This window comes from Balaenoptera physalus (genome assembly GCF_965194825.1).
Source record: "Balaenoptera physalus genome assembly, chromosome: 2".
Taxonomy (NCBI): domain Eukaryota; kingdom Metazoa; phylum Chordata; class Mammalia; order Artiodactyla; family Balaenopteridae; genus Balaenoptera; species Balaenoptera physalus.
Window position 1 is genome coordinate 33725945 of NC_138883.1, and position 23093 is coordinate 33749037.

A 23093-nucleotide genomic window follows, 5' to 3' on the forward strand; every position below is an offset into this window, starting at 1 on the left:
TTCAGATTCCACATTGCAACTAACCTTTAATAAACGACCATTTATCGAGTTCTGGTATAGTGTAAAGAAGAATATCCACAATTATCTAAAAAGGCTATTAAAAAATATTCCTCCCTTTTCCAGCTATGTATCCATATGACGCTGGGTTTCCTTCATAAACTTCAACCAAAACAACGTTATCACAGCTGATTGAATGCAGAAGTAGATATGAGAATCCAGCTGTCTTCTATTAAGCCAGACATTAAAGAGATTTGCAAAAATGTAAAACACTGTCATTCTTCTCATTAAAGTTTGTTCTCTTTTGTTTTGGAAAACACAGTTGTTTTTACAGTAAGACTGTGTTATTTTAAACTTTTAAACAAATTAACGAAGTTATCAATTTTTATGAATTAATAAATGTGAATTTATTCATATAAACATATATTAAATGGATGAACAAATAATTATTAAATAGTTTTCTGTTTTAATTTTTAATATGGTAAATGATTTAAATATCTATCACTGCATAGCAAAATACTCGCAAACCTAGTGGCTTAAAACAATAGTCACTAAACGGATAAAGAAGATGTGGTACCTATATATGCTGGAATACTACTCAGCCATAAAAAAGAATGAAATATTGCCATGTGCAGCAACATGGATGGACCTAGAGATTATCATACTAAGTGAAATAAGTCAGACAGAGAAAGACAAATGCCACATGATATCACTTATATGTGGAATCTAAAATATGATACAAATGAACTTAACTACAAAACAGAAACAGACCCACAGACATAGAGAACAGACGAAGATGGTTCCCAAGAGGAAGGAGGGGTGGGAGAGGGATGGATTGGGAGTTTGGGATTAGCAGATACAATGCTATATATAGCATATATATATATAGAATGGATAAACAGCAAGGTCCTACTGTATAGCACAGGGAACTATGTTCAACATCCTGTGATAAACTGTAATGGAAAAGAATATGAAAAAGAATGTGTATATGTGTATAAGTGAATCACTTTGCTGTACAGCAGAAATTAAATACAACATTGTAAATCAACTATACTTCAATAAAATAAATTTTAAAAAAACCACACACAATCATCACTTGTTACCCCTCAGAGTTGCTGTGGATGAGGAGTTCAGGAGTGGCTTGCCTGGGCTGTTCTGGCTCAGGGTCTCTCAGGAGGTTGTAGCCTTAAGGCTTGACTAGGGCTGGAACATCTGCTTCCAAGGTGGCTGCTCACAAGCCTGGCCAGCTGTGCTGGCTCCTGAGAGGGGCCTCAGTTCCTCTTCGCGTAGGTCTCTCCCAGTGAACTCAGAATATGGTGACCGGCTTTCTCTAGAGTGGACAGTGGAAGAGACCAAGTAGAAACCTGTAGTCCCTTTTAAGGCCTAACCTCTGAAATCACACATCCTCACTTTTGCCATTTTCTGTCTGCACATAGACCAGCCCTGAGTCAACATACAGGGCCATGAATGCTGGGAGGTAAGGATCACTGGGGGCTATCCTGGAGGCTGGCTACCCCGGGATTTATCAACAGATACAGCCACGTAAACAGAGGCCTTTGGGGGTCCTCAACAAGTTTTAAGAGTATGAAGGAGTCCCAAAGACCAAAACATGAGAGCTGAGAGCCTCAAGGAATTGATCCACATCTTAAAAGGGTAAAGAGTCTTTACTGATTTTTCTTCTCGTTCTCCTCCTTCTCCTTCCCTTCCCTCTCCCTCTCCTTCTCCTTCTCCTTCTTCTTTGTCTCCTTACTCATAGTCATACCATCATTTAGGCAACTTCTTGCTCACTTACGCTCCATGAGCTTGGGGACAGTTCCTTCTAGCTCCGTTTCTTCTGAACTTGAACTTATCGGGGGCTCCCTTATGAGTTTAACCCTCCCTGTAGCCTTGGCCTGTTGGATTGTTGCCTGGCAACGCTTGAGGCTCACGTCAGCTCTAGTCCTTCTCTGATCAGGTTCCCTGAACGGCTCGTGTCTCCAAGAGGCGGTCAGGTGGGAGAAGAAGAGCAGCTCTGGGCCAAGTGCCTAGAGGCACTGGAGAGACAGCAGTGAGCTGCACAGGCCAGGGTCCCTGCCCTCGTGGAGATGACAATTCTAGAAGTGAGGAGATAGCAAAACAATAAATACAACCAATACCAAAATGATGTACAGTCGGCCCTCTGCGGAAGAGAAACCTGCAAATATGTAGATTTCGGTATCTGTGAGGGCTCCTGGAGGGGTGACTGTTGTACGTTAGAAAGTGCTAAGTGTTAAGGGGGAAAAGGCAGAGTCAGGTCAAGGGGAGCGGGAGTGCAAGGGGCGATGGGGAGAGCTTGAGGTGAGCTAGGTGATTGGGAGGAGCCTCAATGAGAAGGTGACATTTTAGTGAAGACTTGAAGAGGTGAGGGAACAGCTGCAGCCAAGGCCCCAATGTGGACACATATCTGGTGTGTTTGAAGGAAGCAAGGAGGCCAGGGTGATTGGAGATGAATCAGGGAGGGGGAGAGGGGAGGGCGGAAAGGTCAGCGTCAACAGGGGCGAGATCCTTCAGGGCCCCGATGGCCACTGGAAGGACTTTGGCTTTTTACTCTGGATGAGATGGGAGTCATTGTGAGCCATTTGGGGGTTTGAGGCAGAGTATGTTGAGAGTACGCTGGTAGGGCAAGTAGAAGTAGGGGGACTAGTTAGTGGGAAGTGGAAAGAGGGAGCCTGGTAGGAGGTTATCACAGTTGACCAGGGAAGAGATGGTGGTGGCTTGGGCCAGGATGCCGGCAGAGAAGATGGTGACAATTGGGTGGATTCTGGATAGGTTTTGCAAGTAGAGACAATAGGATGCCCCAGCACCTTGGAAGTGGGGTGTGAGAGAAAGTCGGGGATCAAGTATGACTCCATTTAGGTTTGGGGACTTAAATAGCCTGAGGGTTGCTATCACTTGAGAAGAGAAAGTTGCAGGTGGAACAGCTTGCAGGGAGGAGATTTACAAAGTTCCACTGGACACATTAAGTCTACGCTCTTCCCTGAGTTTTCTGTAAAAGCCCAGCTGCGCCTGATGCCCCGGGTCCCTAAGAGCAGAGGTTTCTGACTGCCTGTACAGGCCGGTCTCCTGCCTGCCTTACAGAAGACAGTAAAGAAAATCACTCACTGTGTGCAATTTAATTTAAAAGAGTGGGAGAATGTTGTTCTTGAGCCTCTCACTCTTTTTTTTCTTTGTCTTTCTGATCGGAAATGAAAGAAAACAGCCAGGGGAGATAGGATCTCAGGTCTCAAAATCCTAGCAGGTAATTTGGGGGTTGAAAACAAATCTCCCCTGAAATGTATTAAGCAGGTGAAGGGGATTCCAGCTTCAACTCTTAAACTGCACCTTCTCCTGGCCTGGCAAATAACTTCCTTCCAGCCCCAGGCAAATCCACTTCCACCCACCAAATGCCTGCAGTTAATAAACGTTAAACAACAACAAAGCCCCGAAGTAGAAAGAGGAAGACTGATTGGAGGCCAAGATACCAGAAGGGCTGCTTGAGAGCCTCTCCCTGAGGGCTGCACCCGGAGAAGGAACATTCAGGCAAAGGAAGCAGGGGCCCAGGGCTGGGGGACCCAAGACATGACTGCTTGCAGAACACCAGAGCAGGGGAATATCTGACTTGAGTCACAATGATTACATTTCTTGAGCAGACTTGCCCACTTGTTTCATTAGAACTTCATACCACTAACCGTGCTCAAACCCTTCAAGGTGGCTAAACTCTCCAGCATCCATTACTGAGCCATGATCTAAGTCATGCTTCCCGCTAAGCACAGCAGGACTGGAGATTCCAAACTCGGGTGTAGATAAGTCAGCTGAGGGTTGGCGAGGATGTTCTCAGAGGTCCAGGGAGAACTAAGAAGAATAAGGATTATGTTAGGCTGTGAGAAATTCACCCAGCATTACTTATTATTCCCATTTTAAAGATCAGAAAACTGAGGCTCAGAGAGGTTGAGTGGCCCCACAGCTGGTCAGTAGCCGAGCCTGGACAGGGATTCATACGATAAATCATGGTGACTGTCATTTGCTGGGTACCTATAAGACAGGAGAAGTACCCTGTGCTTTGTGCGTGTTAACATGTTCATTTCTCATGGGTTACTTCCTTTTCAAAGAAGTGAAACTGTCCAATAGAACTTCCTGCCATGACAGAAATGTTCTATGTCTGCACTGCCCAGTACCATGATAGTCACCCGCTCCATGTGGCTACTGAGCACTTGAAGTGTGCAGAGTGGGACTAAGGAACTGAATTTTAAATTTTATTTCATTTTAATTGATTTAAATTTAAATAGCCACATGTGGCTGGTGGCTACGCTATTGGACAGTGCCGTTGTAGGAGGTTCAGTAGCAGTTCCAAAAGCTTGTTAAGCAGTGAGGCAAGGGTTGCATCCCAGGGCTGACTGAACCCAAAGTCCATGCCTTTTCCTTCTTCCCTCTGCTCCCAGTAAAGTGGCCCACATTTTGCAAAGTGAAGGGCTTGGGAATGAAACCGACCAGACAGTATACAGTGAGCCAGAAATAAAGCCAGATCCCCTAAAGGCCAGGTCTGTATTTGAGCCTGCTTCCTCTGAAGGCATCCAGAGGTCTCAACAGGCAGCCCAACTCCCCAGCTGGGGGCTCTTGAGACCCGGTATCAGCAATTTCACAGAGCCTACCAGTGGTAACCTGGTTGACTGAGGGTTCTATGACTCACGGGTCCCAACCCTACTATTTAAACAGCAGCATTTCCTTTTTTGAGGCTTAAGACTATTTGGTAGAGAGGTAGTGAGCTCCCAGGCCCAGCCTCCCCCTGTCAAAACATGTAGCCCTCAAAGGTTTCCACTTCAGGGACCGCCCATGAGGTACAGCTACCACCTGCCAGGGGTCTGAGTGTAAACGTTTAACCTGAGCTGAGCCATCATTGCTTTGTCAGCTTCTCTATGGCTCTCTGATGTGCATCTCTGCCCCATCACTCTCCTGCTGCAAATACATTCCAGGATGCTCAGAAAGCAAGCGAAGTCTTCCTTCTCTGACCTGGCCTCTGCTTACTTCTCCAACCTTATGCACCCTTGTTGTCCCCATTGCTCACTCTGCTCCAATCTTGACTTCCTTGCTGTTCCCATACATCAGACTGGTCCCTGTCCCAGGCCTTTGCATTTATTGTTCCTTCTACTTAGAATGCTCTTCACTCAACCCTTGCCCAAATGTCACTTCTTCAGAGAGGTCTTCCTGACTCCATTGTGTGTAAAAGTGTCCCCCTCACCCATATCTCTCTTTATCGTGCTTTACTTTTTTCAAGGCACTTATCACTAGTTGATGTATGTGTGTGTGTGTGTGTGTGTGTGTATATATATATATATATATATATATATATCGTTGGTTTGCTTATTGTCTGTTGCTCCCACTAAAATGTAAACAGAGTAAGGAGGGACATTGTCTTTTTTCACTCTATATCTCCAGCGTCTAGAATGGAATCTGGCACATAGTTGCTCACTGAATATTTGTCGAATGAACCAATGAGTCAATGAATGAATGCATACATGACTGCTCAAGGCGAGTGTGAGGGGGTGGGGAGGGATGGGTAGCCTCAGGCTTCGATCGCTCTACACAGATCAGCGTGTCCATGATTTGGATGCTACACCATGAGAAACAAAGAGATTTGTTGGTTTAATTTCTTTTGCCTTGGGAAAGTTAAAGATCACAGATAATCCAGAACTCAGTGCGAAGTTCTCTGATTTATAGTCGAGGAATTATTCACACAGAGGTAAACAAGAGCAAAGGACTGGCAAGCGAACTATAGGAGAATGATGGTGAACAGACTGAGGGACCCCTACAATCTGTACTCCTTCAACTGGCCTGGGTTCCCAACAGCACTGGCTCAAACTTGGGTCCAGAGAATCCCTGACAATTGTCACTCCCAGAATCCTTTGGGCCGGTCACCCAAGTCGTGACTGCAAGTGAAGTCATCCTGTTTAAGTCCGTCCTTACGTGAACGTAACGTCATCAGGCCATCTAAGAGGCACACCCAGAACGGCAGGTGTTTCCCAAGGATGCCCAGTCTCACAAAGTTCTCCTAAAGCCTGAACTTGGGGGCGGGGGGGAGATTTTCCTTTCCTTCTTTAATGTATTCCACAGAAATGGACCTCTTTTATTCCATCTCAGAAAATTCAAAGAAACAAAATTACCAGCACCTAGAAGTGTCTGACACATAGGAGGTAATCAATAAACATTGAATGAATGAACAAAAATGTCTAGGCAAAGGGGAACTGTGGCCTGGTAAGGAATGGTAGAGTTGAGCAAACCCTGACATACAGAAACCATGGGCTGGACCCCCTACTCTGGCTTCAGGCCTCAGTTTCCCTATTTGTAAAACAAAGTTCTGGGCTGGCTGGACTCGAATTCCCCTCCCAGCTCTGACACTCTGTAATTCTCTGAACACGTCTTCATAGCTTTCTTGTGGACTAGGTCTTACTACTTGTGTCCTACTGAAAGCCAGGCCTACTGCTCTGGAGACCACCCATTGTTTTTAAGCACCAGAGGTTATTTAATAGCAATTCTCCCAGAATATTTTTCATGTCCTCCATGAAATAACGTTCTGGAAGGTAGCCATCATCAAAATAGGAAGTAAAGCCAGGCTGGGGTTCCATTTATCAGATAACGCAGGCTTAACCAAAGTTCCTGTTGCCCCATATGGTGATTCTGGGAGCTTGACCAGGTTTCAGAGGTTTTAGACTCAGAGAAGTAAGAAATCATCTCTGTGGCTTGTGGGATTTGGTACCTATTTCCCTCCTTTCCGAAGCTCAGGGCTGTGGGTACCAAGTGAAGGCTCCGGTGACTCTCCTCTCCTCCTCTCAGGACCTCAGTGCAGCGGTCCAGCGCCCGAGAGCCCCCTCCTGGAGGGGCACACTCGGAACGCAGCGCACTGGCCCGAATCAGTCCCCTGTCCACTGCAGTGCTTTATTTTAAGCCACGTGTCAATTTCACCATTTCCTTCCACTCTCAGAACTGTCCCAAAGCACCAGCCAGCCCTAAAGAATTCAGACTCCTTCTCTACCTTTGCAGCTCTGTTCACAGCCTTGATGTACCAAGAGGAAAAAGAACACTGGACCGAGAGTCTGAGAGCAGGAGTCCAGCAGGAGGCATCTCTCTAGGCCTCAGTTTCCTCAGATGCGAGGTCAGGATGGGGTGCTGGCCGGGGGCCCTGCCTCTTCCAGCCTCGTGATCCCCGCCACCCCAACCCGGCACCACCCCACACCGGCCCAGAGGCAGAGCCAGCTCTTTCCCATGAGGGAGGCACAGCTTGTACGTTATGCAACTTCTAGAAAGGCAGGGGCTCTTCTTTTTCTTTTCCTTTTTACTCTAGGAAGAGAGAAACAGTTTTATGATCCCAGTAACCAATAAACATAATGAAAATCATGGTAACCATCAGCCTAATAAAACCCGAGGCAAAAGCCTCCACATTCTCAAACAAGACCCTGGGAATTCAAAGCTCTCTGAAGCCATAAGTGGCCAGGGCCTTGCTGAAGGCCTCGGGATGCTGGCTGATGGCTGATGAAAGGATTTTAACGCGCCACTGAAATTCTCTTTTCCAAAATAACCACTTTGAAACCTGTTAATTACAGACACACAACCAGCCCCGGTCCCCCAACAGGACCCGGGGCTGCACCAGGGAGAGCCCAGCTCCAAGGCTGCTGGCTTCCATGGTGCTACACATGCTTTGTGTTGGGTGAATTAGCTTCAGGAAGAGAATCCAAATTAATTAAAACCACATGGCCACTCCCCTCACCCCTAGCCTCCTACCCCACCTCCTTCCCCTGGAGACAGAGGCCAGTTCAGTCTAATTTGGTCCAGTGTTTTTGTTTCCTAAAATCTGTCTTGGGCTCTGGGCCATTAATAGGTTGCAGCTGATTTTAATCTACATGAATCAGAGACCTCGCTTCTTGGGCTTTAAGGAGATTACAAATTGTGTGTCCCACAAACGGGATGGAAAGGAAAGGCCCTGGGTGGGGAGGGGGAGGGGAACAGATCCTGGAAGGCTCACAAACTCTGCTCTCCATTAAGTGGGTGGGTTTGAATGAGCCTGTGATCTGTCAAAGCTGGGGGAGGGGAGTGAAGAGGAGGTGAGGGTCTTGCCACTGTGACCCCATGGCAGGAACACAGAACCTGGGCCTGTGAAAACAGTTAAAATCAAAGATCTGGATGGACAGAGAGGTCCCTACTCACCTATCTTCAACAAATTAATTTCCCAAGGTTTTGCTGGGCACCTATCATGAGCTAAAGCAGGGGTCAGCAAACTACAGCCCACGGGCCAGATTGGGTCCACAGTCTGATTGTGTAAATAAAGTTTTATTGGAAGACAGCCATGCCCACTTGTTTACATATTTTCTATGGCTTCTTTAGTAATTGTAGCAGAGATGCTAGGACCTGTAAAGCCGAAAATATTTACTATGTGTCCCTCATAGTAAAAGTTTGCTGACCCCTCACCTAGAGAACTACTGGGCAGCCATTCCACTCACATGACAAAAGAGGACAGATTTAGGATCCACTCAACGCCCACATCATACCAAGCTCTAGGCTCCTTCCAAACATCACTCTTTTTTTTAAAATAATTTTATTAATTTATTAATTTATTAATTTAATTTTGGCTGTGTTGGGTCCTCATTGCTGGCTCTAGAGCACAGGCTCAGTAGACGTGGCACACGGGCTTAGTTGCTCTGCGGCATGTGGGATCTTCCCAGACCAGGGCTCGAACCCGTGTCCCCTGCGTTGGCAGGCGTATTCTTAACCACTGTGCCACCAGGGAAGCCCCCCAAACATCACTCTTTAGGGAAGTGTCTTTATGCTCAATTAACCAATGGCAACAGAGAACTTGGCCAACTATCTTGCCACTCCGTTATGGGTTCAAGTACTTGCCCTGACAACGCTATACTCCCATTTCGCAAATGAACACACTTCCAGCCAAGGAAGGATGTCTCCCCAGGCTGCAGTGGCAGTGGCCTGGAACACCCCTCCCCCTCCCCCTTCTCCTCCTCTTCTGGGAGGTGGTTATGTTGGGTCTTGAACAGAATCACAGCTCAACAGAGTGCCACACTAGCTTGCACAGAATGTCAACTCTATGTAAAGACCCACCCAGCAAACAGGAGCTGAGAGTTCCTGCAAAGGATAACGGTCTGCACCTCACGTCTCCATCTCCACTGCTGTCCCCAGGTCCCTCTTCCTTGGCAAGCTTCTCCCTGAACTTTAGGTAGTGCCTCAAAGGAGTGTAGAATTCACTGAGGAGTCATGGGTCCCAATCCTTCGGGTCCTGCTATTGTTCAGAGGTCTCCCAGTTCACTAGAGATTGTGAACTGCCTGAGGATGACAGAAGGGCACCAGCTGAGCAGGGATGAAGTATAAAGCAAACTCCTACCATCACAAACAACTGCAGTCCTGTGCTGGACCAGGGCAAAACCTGGGAAATGCTCCCATCAGCATCTTTGGGTCCCACCATCATAGGGACTGTGTGCTCAGAAATAGCCTTAAGCAGGGCTCAGACCTTGGCCTGGAAGAGGATAAGGCACGGCTCCGCCGGTTTCTACCCCGCAGTGAGCCTCCTAGCACATTCCCTGGTTGGTACTTTTCACTTCCACCAGCACCAAGGGTTGTGGATATAACCCTCAAAGCTCTGTTTTGCCTAGACTTGGTCTCTTGATAGGATTGGGCTCTCTGCTCCATGGAACCCAACAGCCAGGAGATTTTTGCTCCTGCTTCCCTGAGTCTAGACTACAGGAAGAGCAGAGGCTCATGACTGACACATGGGCACATCAGGAACTCATGCAGGTGTTCAGGACACCTGATCTAGCAAGGTCCTGAGCTGGGCTGATGAGCAATATTGGCTCTGTTGTCTCTGGTAATGGCTTCATGGCTCTTGAACAGAAAGGAACGCACCATGGTTAATTAGCAGCCACTGAGAGTTTGTTATGAGCTGGGTGTCACATGGATGAACAAACACCCTGGCAAGAGAGACTCTGAGAAGGTCACATGCCGAGGAGTTTGTGGAGTGCAGTGTCTCCCTACATTGAGGCATTCAGAAATGCCTGCCCATAGCACACCACAGGGTGATGGTCCCCACTCCTCAGCTTGGCTGCGATGCCGGCCCGAGGACCCTCCGTGATCTGGGGCCCCCTGCAAAGAACAGAGTGCTTAAGTCAAGCGCTACCCTCTGTGCCACCAAACAAAGGTGAGTCAGAATACAGCGGGATGAAAAAGCTCATAAACACTTTCTGGGGCTGGGCTCCCAGACTAAATCTCAGAGTGAAGCAAGCCAGCCGCGCTTAAAAACACATAACACACAAGAACGCCCGGCTGCTATTGGCTGAGCAGATTGGGTGCTAAAATGGCTTCAGAGCGATGAAGGAGGACAGAATTAATTTTAAGATGAGTTCAATCTTCTCTCCCTTTCAAGCATATAAGGGTGGGAACTGTGGATTAAAATTGAAAATTGATTTCACTGCTCCTTCAGAAGGCACAGGGCAGTGACTTAGCCCACCTCCACCACTCTGCTTCCCCGTCCTCTCGAAATACACTGGCCCTTGACTCACCTCTGACACCTGGAGCTTTTGCTCTAAATCATCTTTTGTGTCCTGTATAAACAAGGGCTGGTAACTAGTACAGGAAATTAGCTTCACAAGCATTGAATGTGTACCAACCTGTGGTATGGGGAGTTGCCAGGTTTTCTTCTAACTGAGGATTTTCACAGACTCTCAAAACTTTCTCTCCGCTTCCCCTCGGCACACTTGAATGCGTGCACACCCACCATTCGTGCGCACACACCCAAACGCAAAATTTCCCCTCAGTTTCCCCCAGCACGCATGAACGGAGACACACGCTCACACACAGATACCCTCGCATTCTCAAAACTTCCCCTTGGTTCTCCCACAACTAGAAACTTGAGCAGCTAGGTGTGTGGGAGCTCCCTGTCACCCTCTCAGACACACATGAAACTTTTTGCCCAGTCAGCATACCCCCAGCACATACCCCCAGGAGCTCAGAGCCAAGGATGTTTATATTCCTATGTACACACACACACACACACACACACACACACACACACACACACACAGCCACATTCCAACTGGCTCAGTCATAGCCTTGACAGGCCTGGGTCTGCTTGCCATTGCTTCTCATTTTGCCTCTAATGGGAGCTTCTTGTAACAGAGAGGTTTGCCATCCGTTTTGTAGCATTTACTGAGCCTGAGTGCTGGGAAGGTGGCTTTTTTAAAGCACACGTGACGGTAGAGCAAAAAGCAGGGACAAAGGCATCCCTTTCGATTTCCTGCCTGAGTTTCACATGCTAATAAGCAGTGTTCTGGATTGTTTAGAGCATTTCTTTATTTGCTGCCCTGTCTGAAACCAGGCTGGGAGGACAGAGGCTCAGCTGAGGAATTTCCACAAGTCCCATTGTCAGGGGGGGAGGCAAAAACTGCCATGCTGATTTATTACCTATACGGCATAATGAACCCCGGGTTACTCTGAGTCACCCTTTAGGTCTTGGTACGCCTGTGCTAATCTGTGCTGGTGGTTTTATCTTGCTTGGTCCTGATATGGCTGGAAACCCAGCGGTAGTCCTTGACCACAAGAGGGAGGATCTCTGGGCGTGTTCTGATCACCAGTGTCCAGGTAGGGGAGGGAAAGATGACCCCGTCCAGGATGGGGCAGGACATGCTCATGTCTGACTAACTACCTAACACCACCTCAGGGTCCTGCTTTGTCATCTTCCATTATTCTAGGCCCAGGCTGCCTGAGGGCAAACCGTGTCCTCTGGAGGGCCTGGGTAGAAGGCACCAGTCAAATGAGCAAAGACTAATTTGGGTAGAAACTAAAGGAGATGAAAATGAGCCCTAAGTGACCACTACCCCTCTGGGAACTTTGGGGCACAAGAGCTGGATTTCCCCACCCCCGGCCCTGACTGCAGTAAATGTTACACTACGTATGCACAGGGGACGCTGTCTTTGCACTGACTATGCAAAAGTGAAAAAAGTAGAGTTGCTCTGGTTGCAAGGGAAGGGGATGAGTTAGTTGTGTGTGCGTGTGTGTGTGTGTGTGTGTGTGTGTGTGTGTGTGTGTGTGTATGTCGTCCCATCTGATCTGGCTCCATCCTGATCCTTCCCCCAGCTATACTTCAGGGACTCTCTGAGGGGTTCCTCGGATCCCAGTTTGAAAACCACTGTCACAATGCGGGCTCCTTCTCATAATAGTTGTTGAACTTGGGTACCCAAGAAAACACACAATGACAAAGAACTGCTAGAAATTTGACAACCCTTTCAAATGAGCCTGAATTTTGCATACGGTTGATTCAGGCTGCAGCCCGTATTTGGTGTAGCGTACAGAGTTAGGGACCCCTTGCTGAAACTCCATGGCCCCCACAGGTCTGCAGCTCACAAATTGGGAATCCCTGTACAGAAATTAGGAGAGGAGCAAGAAATAAGCCTGGGGTCCCAGATGGAGTCACGCTGTGACAGGGCTCTGGGGCCCAGAGAAGGAATTTGTGCCTATGCTAGCTGGTCATGCAGAGCCATTAAAAAGCCATGTGCAATTATTATTATGACGATGTTATTAAAGCCAAGAAATGACATGGTTGGACATGAACCAGCAAAAAAGAATGACTCTTTTGCAATTAAGTCCCTTTTCCCCTCTCCAGCTATCTGAGCCTCAACATCCCACGTCCACCAGGCCTTCCTGGATGAATGTCACCCCGGATGCCATTTTCCTGCTTTCATCATCAGAGGTTTTTATTGTCTGGTGTGGCCCTACCCAAAGTGAGGGGCCCGGCCCGGGCTTCTGTGCCCCATGAGTGTGAGCACCGGCGATGTACACAAGTGAGCACAGCCTAAATTAAAGAACGTGCCTGTGCACGAACAAAGGGGGATGTATACTGTGCGCGGGCCAAAGTGAGGCCTAATTCCTCAGCTGTGCCCCCCTCATTCCTAGCCCATCTGAGCCCTGCCCCCCAAACCGCTCAAAGAAGGACCTGGCTTTACTTGCTGAGTCAGGAAACACAGCTAGAGGTAGCACCTCACACAGGTTTGGGGAAAGTGTCTGTGCTCCCAGTTCGTCTCTGTGCTCCGTTTTGCCTTGGGGAGGACTGCTAAGGCTTTTGGTACTCAAGTCTGTCCATGCCTAACGTGTGGGCTACCGTCCACAGGCGTCCACCACCTCTAGACAGGGCCGTGAGGATGAAGATGTAATGAGAGCCTGTGAGGGCTTTGTGCTTCCTGGAAGAAAGATGGCACTGTGAGGTTTTATTATCTACCTACTCTGCTTTTTACTGGTCCATCTCCCTTCTGTTTTTCCTTTTGGGGGATCAGTGTCAAGTTTATTAGGTATTAATTTCCGAAAAGGCCTTCTTGCACCTCAGAGCAGGGTTTTATTTGGTGCCTCGGAGAATTTTTTTCCCATAACCCGGACCCTCTAAGGATTCCTCTTGGTCAGGGTGAAAGAGGTCTGTGTGTGTTCAGCTAGTCAGTTCAGCTCAGTTTAACAAATATTTATGGAGCATTCACGAACACATACCTAGCCTTGAGAGGCAGGGCAGGACCAGAAACAGCGGGGAAGGTTACGAACTTTGGAGCCAGGCCACAGGGGGTGAGTTCTCACTCCACAGTTCCACGTATGTCCTAGGAGAGCCTCGGCCACCTCTTGGAATCTCTGTTTTGCTACTTGTAAAATGGAGAAAATCCCATCCATCTCACAGGCGAAGTCATAAAAAGGTATAGATCTCCTAGTGAGTAGTGGGTGGGTGATCAGTAATTCCCCTCTTCAGGATCCGGCCTCTGGAGACGTGGGGAGAGGAGAAGCCGCTGTCCTCCATCCTGTTTCTCCTCCCTGAGGCCCTCTGTCTAGTCCTCGTTCATCCATTTTAGAAAGAAAGGTCAGCTGGTTAAACCAGAGGTTCTGGAACTTTCTCACCTCAGTTTCCCCCAGCTCTCCTGGGCAACCTACTTCCTCCATACATTCCCTCCTTCCCCCAAATACCTCCAAGGACTCCACAGTACTACTCCCCTCCACCCTCTCTCCAAACCCATCCCCAAGAGGGAGGAGAACAGAACCTTCCCAGTCTTTTGAGAAAGAGAACACAGTGGAGATGACTTTGCTCTGTTGCACACCCTTCAGAAAAGACCAAACTGTGGGCTCCTTGAAGCGCTAGTCCTCCAAAGGCGAGCTCCAGTCAGGAGGGAGGCGATGCGAGGCCAGGCAGGGTGGGCTGGGCTGTCCCAGAGGGACCAGTCGAGGCAGGACCAACACAGGTGCCCTCAGCCCGGATCCAGCCTAGAAGATGCCCCGAGAACGTTCCCTGGCAGACACCGCCGTCCAGCCTGAGAGAAGCGCGGTAAAGGTGTCCACATAGGGCCCTGTGCCTCCCTGAAGGAGGCTTTTTGCTGTTTCTCCGTTGCCAGGGAGGAGAGCAGATGCAAGGAAACCCTCGAATAGGCACCGCAGAGGTCAATACACTTTAAATTAAGCTTCTGATGCTTACAAGGGGCCAGGCTTCCCACAAATCCCCCAATGCACAGAGCTTTGAGGTGGCGTGTTCAGTCTGTTTGTTCTTTTAGAAGTATGCCTGGGAAGCCAGCAGTTATTTGTTTCCGAAAGGTAGGAGCTCATCAGGTGGGTGGTCTCTGCATTTTCTGTGTGCTTTGATTCCCTTCCTCTTCTTTTCAGGACCACTGAGGGGTGTACTTTCCCCTCTCCCGGCAGTGCTCAGGGGGTTTGGCTGCACAGTGCCTCCGTGCTGGGTTTTCCCACAGGCCCCTGCAAAGGCAGCCGGGTTGTCTCCAGAAAGCCCTGGGCGGCCCCGTGGAGGGAGCGGGGCTGCAGCTGTGCCCCACCCCCCCTTCTGCAGCAGGCTTTGATCAGGTTTTGTGGGGCTGCATGCAGCCTGACCTCCCATCTCCAGCGTCTCTCAGGTGGAAAGTTCTGTTCAGCCTGTCTGTGGCTTCAAAGGCTCTCCCTCCTTCGGGCTGGGACGAGACTGATAATGGTTCTCATTTTGTTGTCGTGTGATCTCCCAGCAGCCCCCATCTTTCCATTGACAGGCTTCTGCTTGTTTGCTTGGGCTGCTCTGGCCGAACTCAAACCACCTTTCTGGTTGAGGAAGCACATTGATACCCTCTCCCGCTGAGGCTCTTCTGATGGCTCAGACGTGGCCTCCAGCCCAGACAAAGGTGACCGGGCCGCTGCAGCAGGCACCTGGTGAATCAGGCTCTGGGCATCAGGGCAGGGCAGGTGTCTGAGGGGCAAAGGACTCCCTGAGCCTGCGAGTCTGTGAGCAGGAACCCTCAGCTCCGCCCTCCCTGCCTCTGTAGTCGGGGGCTGAAGGAAGGCGATGCTTTCTGCTCCAGTTCCCCACAGGAATCCAGCCATGGGGCCTGACGGCGCGCACCGCCCCATGAACCTGGGCAGAGCAGAGGAAAGGCCACAAATCCTGAAGCTGACTATGTTTCCCGAGAGCTTGAGCTATTCACTCTCTTGAGCCATAGGCACTAGGCCAGCCAAACTCGGGAAGTTCCTTTTCTGGCCTATTATTTCCAAGGGTTATGGCCTTACAGCCTCAGTTCTCAGCCCAAGGGGTAAACAACAGCTAATGTGGCCACTCCAGGGCCCTCTTCCGGCTCCCACCCCACGCCACCGCTGACCCTGGACTCGGACCTCCCAGCGCTCTGACCGGGGTGAAAGGACCAGGGCTGGACGACCACGGCGGCCGTCAGTGGGTTCCGACGGGGTTGCTGCCTCAGAGACGGCCATGCGTCTCACCACGCGGATGGGGTTAGGCTGCACACTGCCCTTCGGTTTCCTCATATTTAACGTGAGGGTGGCCAAGGGCAACAGGAGCGGTCAGGAGAGCATCCTTCTTCCCCAGCCTGATAGCACAGGGCTCTTCCTTCCTTTTGATCGTACTCAAAACAACTCCTGCAATAGAACAATGAGGCCGGGAGGAGGCCAGAAGGAATTTATTATGCTGCTGCCCTGTGGCTCAGCCTTGCCTGACTTTATCTCGCACAGAGGTCTGCACAGGAGGAAATCTGGCAGGTCCTTGGGTTGTCTCCGTGCTCCAGCTCTCCCTCCAACAAAGAGCGCTGGAAGGACAGGGAAGCAGCTGCCGTGTTAGCCACGGCCCGGCCTAAGCCACAGCCAGAGGGGGATCAGCCTAGATCTCCTAAAACTCTGATGCGGACGCTGTGAAAGGCACAGGGACTCCTGATGCATGGAGCCTGCCCGAGTCCCGCCAGGCAAGAGGGGGCCCCAGATGTGCCGGGCTGCTCAGGACAGGCCTTTCTAGAGCCCATCTCTCAGCTGGTTTCCTCTCTTCTTGGTCCTGGCTGGGGAAAGAGCTAAGCAGATGTGTCCCCTGTGTGTGGACTGTCCAGTTTCTCACTCGGCACAGGCCACTCGGTTCGGGGTTTCATCTCTTCCTCTAACAAGGCGAGAGAGGAGAAAGGCTTGGGGCCTTGGGGCCCAGAGGACCAAGATCGGTCTCAGTTGTGGCCGTATCTCCCCCGAATGTGGATATTTTGCCATCACTCTGCTGTTAACAGGGTCTAACCAGGTTCTCTCAGCAAACTTAATCTCAGTCATCCATCACCCAACTGTAATGCCAGTGCTGCTAATATTCAGAAAATAAACAAATCCCCTTTCATCATCCAGCTGGGTGCTGTGGGATGCTGTGGGACTCTGGACCCAATGTCTTTGTGGGGCTTGAGCCTTATTGTAATGCTGCGGATCGAGCATAGGTAGACCTGGGCTCATTTGCTGAATGACCTTGAACAGGCTATATGACCTCTCAGAACCTCAGTTTCCTCATCTGTAAGATGGGGATGTGAATACTAACCTTGTAGAATTATTTTGAGGATCAAACAAGATAATGTATGTAAACATATCTAGTATATGTTAGACTCTCTAGAAGGAGTGTGGTCATTACTACTACCACCATTTCAAACAGGTGGGAGTGTCTGATCTGATCTTCTTGAATCCTGAGTAGCCTCCTTGAGTGAGCCACGAGCCCCACGCTCAGTCATAAGGAGCAAGTATGTGAGGAAAACAAGAGGAAACAGACCCGCAGCACACAGTTAATGAAGTCCACCGCAGACACCAACAGCAAATCCAGGACTGAACTTGGTTTTCCAGACCTCTAGACTCTCCCACTCTCCAGTCCCTACCTCTCTCTGGGCATCTCCACTGTATTAGATTCCCAGGGCTGCCACACCAAATGATCACAAGCCTGGTGGCTTCAACAACAGAAATTTAGGACTTCCCTGGTGGTGCAGTGGTTGGGCACCCGCCTGCCAATGCAGGGGACATGGGTTCGAGCCCTGGTCCGGGAAGATCCCACATGCTGCGAAGCAACTAAGCCTGTGAGCCACAACTACTGAGCCTGAGTGCCACAACTACTGAAGCCCGTGCGCCTAGAGCCTGTGCTCTGCAACAAGAGAAGCCACCGCAATGAGAAGCCCGCGCACCGCAACAAAGAGTAGCCCCCGCTCACCGGAACTAGAGAAAGCCTGCACGCAGCAACAAAGACCCAACACAGCCAAAAATAAATAAATAAATAAAATTTTAAAAATTTCTTAAAAAAACAACAGAAATTCATTCTTTCACAGTTCTGGAGGCCAGAAGTCCAAAATCAAGGGGTCGGCAGGGGTCTGCTCCCCTCAGGGGAGGGTATGTCCTTGCCTCTGCCAGCTTCTGGTGGCTCCAGGTGTTCCTTGGCTTATGGCAGCATCACTCCAGTCTCTGCCTCTATGTTCACATGGCTTTCTCTTCTTCATGTCTCTCTCTGTGTGTCTCTTATAAAGACACTTCTCATCAGATTTAGAGCCCACCTAGGTAATCTGGGATGATCTCATCTCAAGATCTTTAACTTAATTACATCTGCAAAGACCCTTTTCCCAAAGGTCACATTCACGGGTTCCAGGGATTAGGATGTGGACATATCTTTTGGGGCAGGGGCACCATTTAGCCCACCACACCCACTAACCCTGCAAAATGTCCTGTTGGATTGTGACTAAAAAATTAAGAGATCTCACCTGTGGCTGGGGAGGAGGCTCACTCCTCTCCAGGCTGACATCACCAGTTCCCCATTTGACCCCAAAAAGGGAGTGTGGTCCATCTTTGAAAGATAATCTGGCCGTTCATTCTTTATTTACTGGCAGGTAGCGAGGACAAGTTCCACCTGCCCTGTGAAAAACTGAGACCAACTCCCACACGGCGTCCAGTGGCAGAGCTCAATTCAGACCTGAGTCCTGGGGTCTCCTGTTCCAAGCACATTGCGCCTCTGAGGCTTATGAGTGAGCTGTGAAGACCTACTTCCAAATGGTGTGATGAGTCTCCTTCCTGCCAAGTCTCAGGAAGCACTAATTCTCCCAGTGCTCAGGCCCTTCCGCTTCTCTTCTCCTTGCCATCCTGCCAAGGCCCCGCGCTCACAGAGAACACCTAGGAGACTCCCTTCCTCTCTTTTCTCAGAGGCCTCCTCTGGCCCTACTCCCCGACCCCTCTTCTCCATTTCCTCTTTCGGACCCTTCTTCAGCCATGAAGATCTGTGCCTAATAGAAAGGGTGCCGTCCCAGGTGTTCCCCAGCCTTCTCAGGAAGGCCTTCCCCCCCTAGATGGCTGAGACCTCAGCTGCCAGACTGTGAGAGAAGATTATAACTCTAGAGTACTTTTTATTCTTCCAATCAAATAATACTGATATGTAGATTTAACACAGGCCTTGGTTCCTTCTAGGTGGCTTCCAGAAAGAAATCAGTTCTGTGCCCTTTCCCTCTGAAGAGTCTAATTCAGCAGGGCTCTGTTGATGGCCTTCCTTTCTTCTCAACAGCTACTATTAATAACTCTGCTTTTGCAGCTCTCTCTTTCAAGGTATTCCCCCTATTTCTGGCTTGCAGATGTTGACGAGTGGCATGTGTAACATTCAGCATTCACAAATGTGGGAGCTCTAAAACGCTGGATCACAAGCTAACAGAGTCCCACATGTTTACTGGCATCTGGTCAAGGGTGGAAAAGTCACTGCGACCCTACGGTCTTGAGAATAAAGTAGGAGTGAAGACAAACTGGAAAGAAGTGAAAAGAAGCCATGGTAGACAATGAAATTCTTCAGTGTGTTCCTTGTTTAGCTAAGGATAGCACGGCAAGGAGCCAGGTAAAGTCCATTACTTTCCGAACCATCCTTCAACTTGTCTACCAAGGGCTCCACTTTCTCCGCTTTCCCTGTCCACAGGTTTGTACAGAATTTATATCTTCACATATAGACTGTGAGTTCTGTGTACACCGAAAATGGCCCTTTAGACCTGGAAGGGCCTCGTACCACTTTAGAATGTGACTCCCAGAAGAATGAAATCTGACCTGTGCCCTTCCATTGCTGGTGGGAATGTAAAATGGTTCAGCCACTGTGGAAAACAGTGTGGCAGTTCCTCAAAAAGTTAGACATAGAATTACTATATGATCCAGCAATTCTACTTCTACGTATATACCCCAAAGAATTGAAAACAGGCATTCACATAAATACATGTACACACAAATTCATACCACCACTATTCACAATAGCCAAAAGGTAGAAACAGCCCAAATGTCCATCAGTGGATGAATGGATAAACAAAAGGTGGTATATCCATACAATGGAATATTACACGGCCATAAAAAGAAATGAAGTACTGATACATGTTACAATGTGGATGAACCTAAAAAACATGCTAGTGAAAGAAGCCAGCCACAAAAGGTCATGTACTATATGATTCTATTTATATAAAATATCTGGAATAGGTATATCCAGAGAGACAGAACACAGACTGGGGTCTTCTAGGATCTGAGAAGAAGGGTGATTGGGGAGCACTGCCTAATGGGTATGGGGTTTCCTTTCAGGGTGATGAAACGGTTTTGGAACTAGAAAGAGGTGGTGCTTGCACACAACATTGTGAATGTTCTAATTGCCACTTAATTGTTCACTTTAAAATGGTTATATTATGTTAATTTCACCTTGATAAAAATTTAAAATGTGGGAAAAAAGAGAGTAAAAAAAACTCAAGGCTGACCTTTGTGTTCCAGGCACACACCCCAACCCCTGCTCTCATGCTCAATTAACATTTCCTTCCTGGGCAGACCTGTGTGCCCATTTTCAGTGCCAGGGCACCCAATCGGCTTACGGTGCAGATTACCATCAGGCTTGCCCTTGATCCCACTTCTCAGACACATCCTCTAAAATTCCATGACTAAAGCTGAATCTACACAGTAGCAACCAAACGTTCTGGCAGAGAACAATGGGTGCGGGTGAGAACACCTTAATAGCCAGGCTCTTGTTTCCCAATATTTGGGTATTGTGGTGGTAAAATGGATTTTCTAAGCAAGACGAATGGGCTTGTGTATTTCTCTGTCTTTAAGAATTTCTACAGGCTGCAAAGAAGAAAAAGAACACAAATGGCAAGACAGCGAGAAAAACACGTTTAAGGCCTGCATAAAGCCCGTCCAGGACTCTCTTTAAAGCTCTTGTTTGTTGAAATTATGAAGGTAGAAAGTTCATGCTATTATATTTGCTCCAACTTTGAGAAATACAAAGAGACCTTTTAGTTTTGTGCTTCCAGGACAGAGGCGATTTGGGACTTAGAGGAGAAAAATGCCTATAAGGAGAACTGGGGACTTCTCCATGTTAACTGGGGCAGAAAGTTGTAAGTCTGATGACTGAACTGTCATTCATTCATGCCCCCACTCACTCACTCACTCACTCACTCACTCACTCACTCACTCAGCATGGGCCTGCCCTGCGCCAGCAGGCAATGGGTTGGCCACTGGCTGGAGCGGCCAGAGGAGACCCAGTCCCTGGCCTTGCTGCATTTGCAGCTCAGTGAGAAAGTGGGGTGGGCATATTGGGAATGTCATGCGCACATTACAAGTGCTCAAAGACAGAGGGCCATGGGAGCACCGGGAGTGACTGCCTGAGGTGATGGGAAAGGCCTCCCAGAGTTGGTGACATCTAAGCCCAGAGTTGAAGAAGACTGAAACAGGGGACGAGCATTTCAGGCAGGTAAGCACAGCAGCCGCATTGGCCCAAAGCCATGAAAACTGGTGCCTTATCTGGGGAGCATGGCATTTGGAAGGCTGGGGAGGGCTGCAGAGAGGAGGGGAGGCCGTCCAGGCAGGTCGAGGGGAAGCTGTCAGGGCCAGGCTGGGAAGAGCCTTGCATTCGACCTAATTCTTTCTGCTGACTTTTTCCTTATTGTAAGAACAACAGCCAAATATTTATCATAAATTATTCCCTTTAATCCTCTCAATAGCCCCTTTATACAGGTGAAGACAGTGAGTCTCAAAAAGTTTAAGCGATTACCCCAAAGATGGCCGCACACATCACCGGGATGTATAAAGTATAGGGATATGCCCAGCATGGCTGAGCGGTTACCTCTGGAGAGGTGGGGAAGAGGATGGGTTCAGAGAGGGCATTGGAGGCTCTAACTGCATCCGTAATCTTTCATTTCTTAAGCTGGGTGTGGGTCAAGGTTGCTTCTTATGCCTTTTTTGTATGTGTGAAATTTTCCTAATGACTTTTCAAGCCACTGGACCAGTGCATTGGGGTAGCATCTCTGTTGGAAAGCTTGCAGTGCATGGAGGCTGAGGAGGTCTTGGAAGCACTAGAGCTGCCCTTTAATGTTCCAATGCCTGCTGAGCTTCCCACTGTGTGGCATGTAAGTTGCTATGTTTTTATTCCCTTTGCCAAGGTCTCAGTGGCAACACTTGTACAGAAAAAAGAAGGACAGGGAGGCTTGACCCTCCTGGCTGTTGGGCAGATGGTTACTGGAACTGAATGTTTCCCAACTAGGGATGCAGAAGGCGAGAGGAATGAGTCCAAGCTCCATTTTGTGTCCTCAGGGACAGTTTACATGCTGCTTGATGGTCGTGCTCTGCGTTCTTTTTCAAGTGAATTTCCCTTCAGTTACACTGTTTGCTTTTCCTGTCAGAGCATCCTGCCCCTTCCAACCAGCAGACCCAAGGAGGAGACCCAGCCCCTGCCTTCCTGGTGTGCACAGCTTAAAACAAGAGCCCTCTGCCCATCGGACATCCTTACCATTTCCAGCTATTGAGTGTAATCAGGTGTGCCAGGATCTGATTTCAAAGCCCAAAGCAAACGGACTCAGAGGAATCCTCTCTCCCTATTGCTCCAGTGGGAGACAAAGGAGACTGAACAAACAGGATGTGCTGAGAGCTGCACAGAGCACGGCCCCAGCAAGATGGGCGGGCGGGATGCAGGGCTGGACTAGATGGCCTGTGAGCCGGGGCACTGGCATGTGTGGTAAATCGTGCCCAGGAGAAACAAGAAGCAGGACAAGAGGAACAGACACACTGATTCATCTGACAGCCTCTCTGGATGGTTCTTGATAGTTACTCTCTTTCAGGGTCTAGGGAGTTATATAGAATCCCTGCCCTACTGGAAGATCCTGACTCTGGCCATTCACCTTACAGAGAATGTTGATATTTTAGAAATTAGAGAGAACTCGCCATGCCCTGTTGGGCAGGAGAGGAGTGGAACTCAGGGCTCCACGGCAAGTCAGGACTGATGTGGGCTGCAAGTGGGGAAGCCCCACTGGGTGCAGCCCAGCGTTTGGGTCCTGGTGAATCCATTTGTTTCTGTCCCTGTTTCTCTCTTTTATCCCAGACTCTGATTGCTGGGCTTGGTAACTTACCTCTAGTAAACTCTCTCAATCATTAACTTGAAAAAGAGTCCAAAATCATTTCAAAGAACAGGATATGGGCCCAGGGAAAATTTCAGTACTTCCTCCTCCCCTTCCCACTGTCTACATTTTTATATGGGAGAAGTCAGAGATTAAAATAAACGTTCATCAAGTCCAAGGGTAGGAAGCAACTTACACTGGGAGAAAGGAGGTGCCCCTGGGGGTAGACTGACCCCCTCCCCAATGGCAGAACCTAGTATCTGCCTCCAGTGCACCATCTTTCAGAAGTACCATCACTGGTGGTTTCAGTGAGGGGTGCTTAGAATATTGCCTACAGGCACTCCTGGTTCTGACAGTTACTGGGGGATGCACCTGGCATTTTGTGGATGAGGCAGGAAGGACAAATGTCCTCCAGGACACAGGACAGTCCCACACAAT

At 48.9% G+C, this 23093-nt stretch overlaps 1 protein-coding gene across 1 annotated transcript in view; it reads right to left on the reverse strand.

Moving 5' to 3' along the window:
* Window positions 1-290: 290 nt before the first annotated feature.
* RAD51B (RAD51 paralog B) overlaps window positions 291-23093 on the reverse strand; it is a 648001-nt gene continuing 625198 nt past the window's right edge. Inside the window, exons 12-14 of the mRNA XM_082451821.1 lie at window positions 10024-10131; window positions 1790-3846; window positions 291-1327 (exon numbers count right to left, since the gene is read on the reverse strand). Coding sequence (XP_082307947.1) covers window positions 10082-10131 — 50 coding nt within the window. The 3' untranslated portion in view covers window positions 291-1327; window positions 1790-3846; window positions 10024-10081. The remainder of the gene's footprint in view (window positions 1328-1789; window positions 3847-10023; window positions 10132-23093) is intronic.